We start from the raw sequence: 12,776 nt of genomic DNA on the forward strand, positions 1-12,776 counted from the left end.
GTAAAAATAAATAAAACCTTTTTAAATGTATGACTAAAATACTAATGATCTGTTTTAAAGAACATTTTATTTTTAAGAATATTTAGGTTTGAAATTGAAACATGAAAAAAAATTATCTTAAAATAAATAAGTAATAATAAATAGTAGATGTAAACAAAAAAAGTGCATAAAAGCATACAGAACCGTACGACTCAGTGGAAATGGGCCATAATTTAAATATAGAATTATTTCTGAACTCTTGACAATCGTTTTAGATATTCTAGAGAAAGCATGCATCGTTTTTTTTTTCTCCCACAACCTACTATATTTATTAGGGAGATGCGGGAAAGCCTGATTTCTGCAGTGATTGGTCTGCCTTGATTAGCACACTTTGTGTAACTGATCCTTCCCCAATTGCTCTGAGACATTCCTTTAGTGAGACACAAACAAATGCTAGCACTATTGCCAAAATCCCCTGATTTCAATAGATTTTTGGCACTTACAAAATCACATCACACTGCAGCTTTTACCCATGTTCTCTCTCTTATGTGAGTGATAATCTGATCCACAGGCTGGACCTGTTATATAGTAACACACAAACAAGTGGGTGACAGAGAGAGGTTTAACTGGCCTTTGACCTCATTCTGAATTGAGGACATATCGTGCGTGCTGAGTGTTTGAGCTAGTGTACAATAAATCTGCCCTTGAACTTTTGCCATATCATCTCCCTCTTCTACCATCCTCCCATTACACTCTCAGTCTGTCACACTTACAACCCCATTTCCTTTCCATAAATCCATCTGGTTCTGATCTCCCTTCCTTATTATTCCTCTCCATAAATGGATGAAACACCTTTATTGACCACTATCACTTGTCATCACAAACCAACACAAAAAGGCAATATCGCAGCTTAGTAAACTAAATGATGCATAAAGTCCAGCAACGGATCATTAAAAGACCCAAAACACACCATCATCTTCACAAATATTAAGCAGAAATAAAGGACTTAAACTTATCAAGTTGAATTTCGTTCTTTGCAACACACACACACACACACACACACACACCCTAAAATCATTTTCAATTCTGAAGCTTTTGATTGTGTGCAACGAATTTATAATTACACAAGAGATTTTCCTTCATACTTGAATGACCACCAAAAAAAGCAAGCTAAACATTCTGCAATGAGAGAGGAAAGGATGTGGAAGAGCAGACATGCACAACTTACCCACACACAAACACCTTCATATTCAAGTTAATCCACCCTACCGGCAGCTCTCGCTATCTCAGGGGGTCTATCTCCTCTGAGAACAGCCAGCTCTACTGTACCAGGCTCTGATTATTCAGCTCAGCTCACACATACACACACATTCAGCATTCAGACTGAGGAGAAACACAGTTATTCCCAATACACCCACACACACACATAACGCGGTGCTTCTTATATGGCAAAAAGAAGAAAACAGAATATTTTTAACCTGTAACTCTCACACAAACACACAAACACACTCACACACACCACTGCATCATAGTTATTATTGCATAAAATACAGATTCACTGGATGAATTCTGCAACACAACGATGATCAAATCCAAGCACTTGAACAGGAAGTGGGTGTGATCTGACCAATTACATTTATAACTGAGGCTAGCTAGCGAAGTGCCATGCAGGTAAACCTCACTCCTCTGGTCTTTAACCTCCTTGTTAAAGCAATCAACTCCCATACAAAGAATTGCCAGTTCGATCCCAGCTCAGAACAGGATGGGTGCAGTAGGACAGGTGGGTTACACGTGGGGACGGTTTAGCGGGGTGAGTATAACTGAGGCCGGCTAACGAAGTGCTATGCAGGTAAACTTCACTCCTCTGACCTCAAAAGGTGCTCTAGAGCCAGACACTAGAGGCCATGCTCTTTAGCCTCCTTGTTAGAGCAACCAACTCCCATACAAAGAATTGCCGGAGTTGCAGTAGGACCGGTGGGTTACATATGGGGGCTCGTCCGGGATGTGAGTGTAACTGAAGCCGGCTAGCGAAGTGCTATGCAGGTAAACCTCACTCCTCTGACCTCAAAAGGTGCTCTAGCGACAAACACTAGAGGCCATGCTCTTTAGCCTCCTTGTTGGGAGAGCAACCGACTCCCATACAAGCAGCTGGTTGAACAAATAAACAATTTGGTTTCAATCCTTTTCATATCAAATCAATGACCTTGCATATTGATGATCTGTCTGTGCTTTGGTTTTTTTTTACTTAAACTGTTTCCAACAAAAATAATATCGGAAAATATAATTTCATACAGCCAGAAAACTTAGAATTTATCCATTACTAAGTTATCAAAACAGAGCTATGATCTGGACATTTTATATTAAATTATAAACCTAAATTGTCAATCTATGAAGTTACAAGTTAAATATTCTATACTTATACACACACACAGCATGATGTTCTACAACACAGAGTAGATGCCTTGTTAAATCTTTTTAACTTAAGTGATGGTGGTTCATTTCATCTACATGTATCACTGGAGTGAACTATTTTGCTCAGTGTTGTGTTGTGGATAAACTGTAGGCTAAATTTTAAGTAAACTTGACAAAAGAGATGTATTGTGTTGTATTTTGAGGTAATAATGTGTATGAAAACACAGTACAAGAATATCAACTTCTGCATGAACAGATGACCTTTAATAAAGTTTATTGCTGTTCTTTCACTGACAGTAAGCGCTAAATGATATGACAATTCTTATATGTTCATTTTATACAAAGTGCAAACTTATACTCAGCAGTCTACATGAGTTTGCTGCCTCATTACAAACATGTGTGACAAATTTCACAATAAACATAATAAATTACCAAGACATACAATTAAACATACCTTATGCCTTCTTGGGGTGGCGTTAATAAATATCAAATATTTATAATCACACATTTTTCATTCTGACCAGCTGTAAACCCCTGGCCTGTAGAGTCATTGCTTGGCGATGCATAGAAAACAATCTGGTGTGACTGTGTTTGGTTTTGTTTAAAGAGATTTGGCTGCATTTCCCTTGTTCAAAATTAGAGTCCCACATATATAGCAAGTTTGATATAAGCTTGGATAAATTGAAAAATTAAGGAAACTGATCATTGTTGTAATCTCAATAGGAAAATCTGTGGCCAATCAAATTCTTCTTGTGGCATGCAAATACCTAATGATCCCCTGTGCAACATATCAGTCTGTGTTTTGGCTGCTGCTGATTATGCATTTTCTGGACTCACATGTGGATTAGTGCACGCGACGCGCGACAAAAATTCGTGTCTAAGGAACTTTTTTTTTTTACCCGAGAGCTTTTCTCATCTGGAAATGGTGAAATCCGGATTTGCCGCTCGTGTCCTTTTGATAAAGACGCGGCTCCAGTTGGTGTTGATTGTCATGCAACATAACAGTCTGTATTGTTTTCTGGTAGACCTGTTTTACACTTGCGGAATTTACATGGGTGTGAGGAAACAGGTGTTTGAGATGTGGCCATTTCCTTGTAGTAAACCGTTACTATGCCTAGGTATACTAGGTATATTTTCTTTATAGGACAGATTTAAACACTTCTGATTGGCCATTGTGTTCACACACTCAACGGATATGACTGTGATTCGCTACATCTTCACAGAGCACGTACATACAGTTGAAGTCAGAATTATTAGCCCCCTTTGATTATTTTTTTCCTTTTAAAAAAAATGTTCCCAAATGATGTATAACAGAGCAAGGAAATTTTCATAGTAAGTCTGATAATCTTTTTTCTTCCAGAGAAAGTCTTATTTGTTTTATTTCGGCTAGAATAAAAGCAGTTTTACATTTTTTAAAAACCAATTTAAGGTCAAAATTATTAGCCCCTTTCAGCTATTTTTTATTCCGATTGCCTGCAGAACAAATCATCATTATACAATAACCTTCCTAATAACCCTAACCTGCCTAGTTAACCTAATTAACCTAGTTAAGCCTTTAAATGACACTTTAAGCTGAATACTAGTGTTTTGAAAAATATCTACTCAAATATTATGTACTGTCATCATGGCAAAGATAAAAGAAATCAGTTATTAGAAATTAAGTTATTAAAACTATTATGTTTAGAAAAGTGTTGAAAAAAAATCTCTCTGTTAAACAGAAATTGGGGAAAAAATAAGAGGGGGGGCTAATAATTCTGACTTCAACTGTACATGGACAGAAATGGAAGCCATCTCTTTCAAAGTATCCATTGAGGAGCAGATAAATAAGTAAAATGTTGAATACTACTGTGTTGAGTGTGTTTTGGAAAGAGATGTAGACTAACATGGATTCATTGATAGATGGCCACAGCTCAGACATTGCCCCTGGAGTACCACTTAAGAGATCACAGTTAAGAACGTACATCCACTCATACTGAAAGTGACATTCTAGAGCAGACCTAATTAATGTTTCCCTAAAGCTGTGTCATGAGTGATTGTGATAGTGTTGGCAAATGCGGTCAAAGCCTTCTGCCACAATTTCGAAAGGCTCAACAATAGATTAGGAAACAGCCCGAGGGACATAAATGGACAGGAATAAATGTATAAGAGTGTGAGGCAGCTCTGGCAATCACAGTATATTTGTTTGTTCATGTGCATGTTTTTTTGTACCTTTCATTGCCTGGCTGAAATTCAGACAGAAGGGATGGTCTGCGGCGGTGAGGCTGGACCAGAGATCCATGGGGCAGACCATAGTCCCGAGCATGAGGATGGTAGTCCACCAATCCACCAACATCCTGAAATGAACATGTGACATAAGTGATACTTTTTTACATTAAATGTAGATGTTTCCAGATTTAACAAAGGTCTTTATAACAAGAGAAATCCGATTCAGAATTCGGTGCTACATACTATCAATAAGTCTGCAATCAGTCTAACACTGAATATACACTAGGCATGTATTTTTTTTTTTTATTTGACATGGACATCACAATTACACTGGACAACCAAATGCATTTGTTTAAGTGTTTTAGCAAACTTGCTAATTCTCAACACCTGTCCACAGGAGGCTTGACAAAATGGAACTATAATAAATACATATACACAGCATCATAATTCTTTACATAAAATTACTGGAGCAAAGACAAAAGCAAAGGCGACATGATCCAACAAACTAACAATAGACTATTTGTGCAAACTCTGCTGTTTTGCTTTTAACCACTTTTAAGAACACTACTAAAAATGTTTAGATTACTTTCTGATTTTAAGCTAACAGGTAAATCATTCCACAGTTTGGCTCCGTTTACAGAGAAAACAGACTGGCCAAAATAGGTCTTACACTTTGGCACTAGGCAGTCACCATTGGCAGTTGCCCTTGTGACTCTGTGAGAGGTTTGATGCCTACTGATTAGATCAGAAAACAGCATTGGAACATGATTATTTAAACATTTAAAAGCCAAGTGAATAATCAACCATAAATAACACTATATAGTTTTCACTGTATAAATGAAAGATGAATATTGATGGATACTGCTTTTTGACTTAATAATGTTTGTAGCTTTTACATGTAGTTTTAGTGAAAAGTTCAGATGCAAAACAAGAAGTGTCTGAAATCTGAAATTTTCTTCTAAAATTTGCATTTTTCTAATGTTTATGTTCTATTAATTGACTTTAAAGGCGAATAAAACAACATATTCCATATTCCAGGTGGCATATCTGTGTGGAGTTTGCAGGTTCTCCCGGTGTTGGCGTGGATTTCCTCCACATGCTCCTGTTTCCCCCACAGTCCAAAGACATGCGGTATAGGTGAATTGAACAAACTAAATTGGCTGAAGTGTGTGTGTGTGTGAATGTGAGAGTGTATGGCTGTTTCCCAGTACTGGGTTGCAACTGGAAGGGCATCCGCTGTGTAAAACATATGCTGGAATAGTTGGCGGTTCATTCTGCTGTGGTGACCCCAGATAAATAAAGTGAATAAGTTGAAGGAAAATGAAATTAATGAGTTGGACCTAATAAGCATGGAAGTCCAGGTAGGACTGTGGTATGTAAGGGACTTGCAGATGACATTGGTGTATTATAACTGCCAAAAACAAGAACTATTTCAAATGTTTTCCCATATAAAATCCCAATAGAACTTTGTATAAAATAACAGTATAATAAAATACAGGGTTTCTGCAGGTTTCTTCAAGTCAAATTTAAGACTTTTTAAGACCATTATGAATAAAATTTTAGACTTATACAGGGCTAAACACCAAGGATTTTTTTCTAATGGCCCGCTTATTTCTGTAATAGGATCTGTATTAATGGAAGATCGTGAAAAGGGCTGTGTTGCTTTAGTTTTTTTTCTCTGATTAAGAAATTCAATTTAAATAATTTGCTGTAAAAATGCCTAACAGCTGTTTTTGTATCTCTTTGCAATAAACAAATTAAATATATTAAAAACAACAGTTTTGATATAGATTACTGGTTATTGGCTTGATTGGGTAGCTTTACTTGCACATAAGAAAATGAAGACCTGTTTAAAATGATTTAAGACCTACAACACTATATTTTAACAAATTTAATACTTTTTAAGGCCAACATTTTTACTTTTGAATTTATTTCTTTTGAAAAAGAACCTGTGAATAGGTGTTTTTTCTTAATAATATTTATAATGTTATGTTTTTTCTTGGCTCAAGTCAATGTAAATAAGTTTTGCAATCAGCAATTGCTGTACCGTATGGGCTCTCAGCTGCAGAGGCAGGTTGGCGGCACTGGAAAGGTGACGAGCGTCCACAGCCCTCCGACCCTGAGGCACTGGCTGAGAGTGTGAGGACATGCTGACGGTGCAACTTCCTCTACACGCTAAAGGTGGGTGTGGTCTTGTCACAAGCACTGTGCATCATGGGGCACTGGATCCTGGTAGTCACCGACCTGCAAGTAGCAAAAGAAAATGTTGTAGATTAAAAATATCAATAATAAAATTTGTTTACAAAAAAAATGTTAAAATCTAAAAGGTAAATAAAAGAATCGTGAGCAATATATTGCAATGTGCACCAAACTTTAAGCAACAGAGTTTGATCAGAATCAAGAGAGAGAAAGCACTACTAGCCAACACCTGCTGCTAGCCGGATACATGTCGGCACACTGTGTGAATCAATGGATCACTTTGTACCCTCCTTTATATCCTCTTCTGTTTCTGGCTAACTCTTTCAATCCTTATCTAGGCAGCTGAATTTGTCCGTTGCATGCTGAAACTGCCCTTTTTATTTTTCAGATAAAGCAAAAATATACCATATGGATCAACCAAGTTTATGTCCAAAGATCCTGTAAGGTCATCAACTATGCTTCCATGTAGCACACTGTGTACAACTAACATCTACTTTAAAAAGAACAAACAAATTAGGGCTGAACAATATATAGTTTGAGAATCGATATCGCAATGTGTGTATCTGCAATAGTCACATCGCAGGATTAGTTTATTTGTTAAAGATAAAGATATGATTAAGTATTATATTTTTAAATTATTTATGCAATGATGGCCGTGTTATTTTACATTTGATAGTTTAATTTCTGAACATGAATGCTGTTGGACTACCCAGAAAACCATAAAGCACTGTTTATTTATGTACTTTTGTTTGATATGTATGCAGAACCACTGCCTAAATAAAGACTTGATCATCCCGGCTGATTTAAATGAATGAAATCTTTCCAAATAACGTGTTAAGGTTCAAATCACATGGTGTATTGATATTGCAATGGAAGATTTTTCCAATATCATGTAGATATATGGCTGTGCAATATAGCCAAATGAAACCGATCACAATTTTCCTAAATTTTATGAATTTAATCACAATTTTGTCACAGACAGACTGAATCTGTGTTTACAGTGTGAATCGGAAACATTTCAAAAGAAAAACAATTAGATCTTTATCAAAGACCTGTAACATGTATCTAAAACAGACAGAACATAAAATAAAAATCACCCAGTAAAGCTGTAACAAATTGTCTCTAGAACAGACCTATAGCAAAACAAATGTGTGTGTGTATGTTAGGCATGGGACGATAACCGTTTTCAAGGTATACTGCGGTTTGGAAAAGTCAAGGTTTTGAAACCGGCAAAATTTATTAGTAAGGTTTTTTTTAATTTACCTTTTATTTTGTTTTTTAGGACAGCAGTATCTCCAGCAGAAAACATATCCAAAGATGCCGTTTCAAAATGTAAAAAAATAAATAAATTTTAAAAAAAAAAAATCGGTGTTTTTGAAATGAAGACAGCAGAAGTCAATCATTCATTTTAATTATTTAGCCTGATGTGTTTACTGCTCCAAAATATTTTTAATCTTTCAAAAAATAAAAAAGATATTGTGTGGCCATTGGGCCATTTTTTATTTTTTATCCAGACATTTAAAAAGAATATATTTTAGAGGGGTAATCACAATACCGTGACACTGTGAAACCATGATATATTTATCCAAGGTTATCATACCGTCAGAATCTTATACCGGCCCATGCCTAGTGTATGTGTGAGCGTGCACGACGTCAAACTCAAGTAAGGCTCCAATGTTCTGCTTGACCAAATATCAGAAGTAGTTACGCGTATTCACACATTTGTTTAGGCACGCATAGGTCATAGACCTCTTTGTGACGCTGCCAAAAATTCGCTGTTCACATACTGCGTCTTTGCGTTCACACGTCCATTATTTCCAATGGAGGTGCGTAAACTGCGTGCACATATTGACAGCGGCACGCACACGCATATTCCAGGTGCACCCAGATAAAAAATAAATAATTTAAAAAATCTCTTTTCAGACAAACTTAAAATTTTACTTTTCAGAATAACGCACCACAAGTCATGTAACAAGAACTGACCCATCAGTTTCATACTTTGTATGGAATATACGTATTTCGGTTACCTCAGACAAACAAAAGACACCCAAACATCAAGTGCTTTTCAATTCTCTACATACCTAAAACCTGTATCAGAGCTGCAGCAATGTTTTGTTAGTTTGTCATCCTCTGAGAAAACAGTAGATGTCACTGAGCAACGACAAAGGAGCAACCGCAAAACACATTGAAAATCCTGAAGGAAGCAACACGCTCAAACTTTCCACGCAGACTAGCAAATTACCTGGTTCTGCCATACATCAGCCTTCCTGTACCCAAAGTAACTTAATCCCATACAACAGATGCTGACTTTTCTGGCACCAAGTCCTCCTGTGCTAAACTCATCCCTATATAAGCATATATATCATCCCTATTGACCTTATTCTTCAATGCGGAAGTGCGCTCGTTTTAGAACTTCCAATTCAGATGCCAATGGGAGAAATGACTATGAATAATAAACGCCAGAAAACGGTTAAACTACTTACTCTACAAACAAGTATTTGCATGACAATACAGACAAAATAGAATAATATAATAAGAAAATATCAGTTTGCAACATTAAGCAGCAAAACGAGCTGTTTTTAACGTCTAAAAATGAATGGAAGTGAATGAGACCGGAAGTCTCGTGCCAAAATGATTCAAATGGTTGCGCCCTTTCGTACGCGGAGAATAAGGTGAATATACTCTGGCTATTCAGTCTCCTGTTCTTGCGTACTGTTTAGGAGCGCTGTGTTATGATTGGTTCAAATACTATACTGTGGGAAAATCGTGCTGTAAGGTGATTGACGAATCGCACATGTCCAAATCGAGATTGATACAATTTTAATTAAATCGCACAGCCCTATGCAGAACTAAAACAAATAAAACAATATCTGGATAGTTAAAAATCCAATGAAGTGCTCTGAAATCAGCATTTTTTATTCTGTGTTTGATGTAATTTTACCAAAAACATGAAGATCCCCCCTTTTAAAAACAACCAATAGTGTTTCGTTTTTCTTACAGCTGTGCTAGCAAGAGTGGTTGAGATCAAGCGCATCAAAAGAAAAAAGACCTGATGAAAGCGGGACATGTCAGATAGACAGCATTTGATTGGTCAGAAAAATTGAAGAGAAACTGAAGTATGAGGCAATGTCAAACTAAAAAAACTACAAGATTTGGCTGTTTAGATCATCTAAATTGTAATTTTGTCAGTGTTTTGGAGCACACTAATTTAGAAATATACTTAACACTAGCATACTGATACGAACATCTAAAAAAAATGATGTTAACTTAATTTTACAGGAACTTTAAATGTCGGTGTGCTTTGTGAAAGCAGACTTACAGTAAATCATATGCATCGCTCACAACAAATTACAATGAACTGTTTTACGTTGCGTTATAAACAGATGGCATGAGAAATCGTGAGCCACAATTACCTGAATATTTACATTAAAATGGGTAAACTCCACCCTATGTGTTCTCATCTTCACTGATCAATAAGACAGGTGAGACTGGAGGGACAAGAAGTTTTGATGGTGTCAATCAAGGGTTGATTCCCCGAGAGGAGCTGAACCACACAGTCTCACCACAACATGAAGTGGAGACAGGAAAAACAAAGCACCAGGTGTTGAGAGTGCCAACCCAGTACAGATGATTCCCAAACACATCAGACATTGCTTATAAATAAGACGGCATGTCTGGAATTGTCAGAAATGTGAATCTCAGTAGCTAGATGAACCATGCCAAAGTTTGCAAAAACATCACGAGCAAGTATGATCTACAAGCTTTGCATAATGCTAAAGCAGTGACCTTCTAAGAAGGATCAAAAAAAGATGTTACCCGCAGGGTTACTTTGTAACATGAAGCCAAGCAGTGTGAATTGCTTTGTTCAGATAAAAGACTGCTTGTTGAATGATGGTGTTCCTGCAACTCAGCAAGCTAAAGTCAGCTACATGAGAATAAGCAAGCAAGTGTTTCAAAACCATCTTCAACAAGACCATGGGTTGCATCATCCTGTCATTGATTACATCATCAAGGACTTTTAGAATTAGATTATAATGAGATTTCGATTAAACCTTCTCATATAAAACAAAAGCACAGCCTACACTTTCAATATATATACACTACGTGACAAAAGTCTTGTTGCCAATCCAAGTTTGAGGAACAACAAATAATAACTTGACTTCTAGTTGACCATTTGGTATCAGAAGTGGCTTATATGAAAAGGTAAAGGCCTCTAGATTACGCTTACACTTTGATGTGAAGGCTGACGTATGAGAAGGAGCGCTATCTTGCTGAAGAATTTGCCCTCTCCTGTAGTTTGTAATGTAATGGGCAGCACAAATGTCTTGATACCTCAGGCTGTCAATGTTACTATCCAGTCTGCAGATCACTCACACGCCCCCATACTGAATGAAACTGCAAACCATGACTTTTCCTTTACCAAACTTGACTGATTTCTGTGAGAATCTTGAGTCCGTGCTGGTTCCAAAAGGTCTTCTGCAGTATTTGTGATGATTTGGATGCAGTTTAACAGATGATTCATCAGAAAAATCCACCTTCTGCCACTTTTCCAAATAATCAACTAGAAGTCAAGTTAGTATTTGTTGCTCTGACAACTGGGATTGTTATATATGTGGTACATAAAATGTGTCTACATTGAATAACATGCTGTTATGTCTGTGCAACTGAAAGAGGTATACTTCCAAACTAAAAGAAGGTGCACATGGTAATTCATGTTCCAGTCTGTTACATTTTGTGCATAGTTTTGTTTTATGTCAGTTTACGTGAATGATGATGTGTGTAAAGACTGATGTTACTGGATTCAGAGTTGTCGCACGTTCATATGCATACCAGCGGACATTTAAATGAGAGACAATGAAAATGCATATTTTGAATGTTATATGCTTTTTTTCTTGTAATTTTCACAGTGTCTGCTAAAAAAGAGAGAAACAAATAAACAGCAAAGACATCAGTACAAAACATAGACCAGTGCAGCTAGAGCAGATGTAGTATGTCCGAATTCCATTCATACTACTCATATTCATGCTGTATAGAACGTACTTATATATCGGCAGTGTAGTAAATTCAAATTCAAATGTAGTACCTACTCTAGTAGTACGCCATTTCGGACGCAGCCCATGTTTTCTCTGATGTGAGAATTATTGCTAATAGACCAACTTTCACTCGATATTGTGTTGACATTCTTGTTTTTCTCAACAAAGCACACGTGAAACGGTAGAACAGAGATAAGTAAATGCTGACTCGAGTGCATTTGTTTGTTCTGTATTATAAGGGCAGCCTGCATTATTTACTTTTCCCCCTTCACTCTGTACAAATTCTTTTGTTTTGTTTTTAATTTGCACACTTTATCCCCTACAAGCGTATTCATTATAGAAAAAAACATGAATATAGATTATTAGCATGTTCAGAAGTACTGTTAAAAACAACATTTGTATATTTAAAAAATGTCCTTCTCGTTAAACTTAATTTAAATAAACAAATATTTGAATCCTCTCTTTTTATAAGCTGAAATATTTGCATTTCTTAAAACATAATTGTTCGTCATGAGTTGATGCAATGATCTTGTGCAACACCAAGCGTCCATTCATCCTTATTATCCAAAGGTTTCTTGCCAAAGAATTACTTTCATTATCACCCGAACAGCACACAGCCTTGTACCTTGAACATCAGTCCTCTATCTGCAGCCTATTTCACAACAGGGATTACAATAGGATGACATTCCAAGCACTTTCGTTTTATCTGGCTGTCCTTGATAGAAGTTAGTTTTTTAAAAAAATGCTCTTTACACTGTGGCTTTAGATAACACTACCACACTAACAAACAACAAATACAAACACACACACACATACACACACACACACTTCCCAGAATGGGTTTCCCCCTTTTGTTTACAGTGTCATTAGCCCTCCTGCTCAACACAGCATACAAACCACTGGCATCTCTAGGGGCCCAACAGCCTCACTTCCATAGACACACACACA

General features: G+C 36.6%; 1 protein-coding gene across 5 annotated transcripts in view; it reads right to left on the reverse strand.

Moving 5' to 3' along the window:
• The window catches only part of ncor2 (nuclear receptor corepressor 2), a 181,897-nt gene that overhangs the window by 121,008 nt on the left and 48,113 nt on the right, over positions 1–12,776 (reverse strand). For all 5 annotated transcript variants that reach the window (XM_056463320.1, XM_056463319.1, XM_056463318.1 and 2 more), the window contains exons 2-3: positions 6,644–6,840; positions 4,600–4,724 (exon numbers count right to left, since the gene is read on the reverse strand). In XM_056463320.1, coding sequence (XP_056319295.1) covers positions 4,600–4,724; positions 6,644–6,745 — 227 coding nt within the window. In that variant the 5' untranslated portion in view covers positions 6,746–6,840. The remainder of the gene's footprint in view (positions 1–4,599; positions 4,725–6,643; positions 6,841–12,776) is intronic.

Source organism: Danio aesculapii, chromosome 8 (genome assembly GCF_903798145.1).
Source record: "Danio aesculapii chromosome 8, fDanAes4.1, whole genome shotgun sequence".
NCBI lineage: Eukaryota > Metazoa > Chordata > Actinopteri > Cypriniformes > Danionidae > Danio > Danio aesculapii.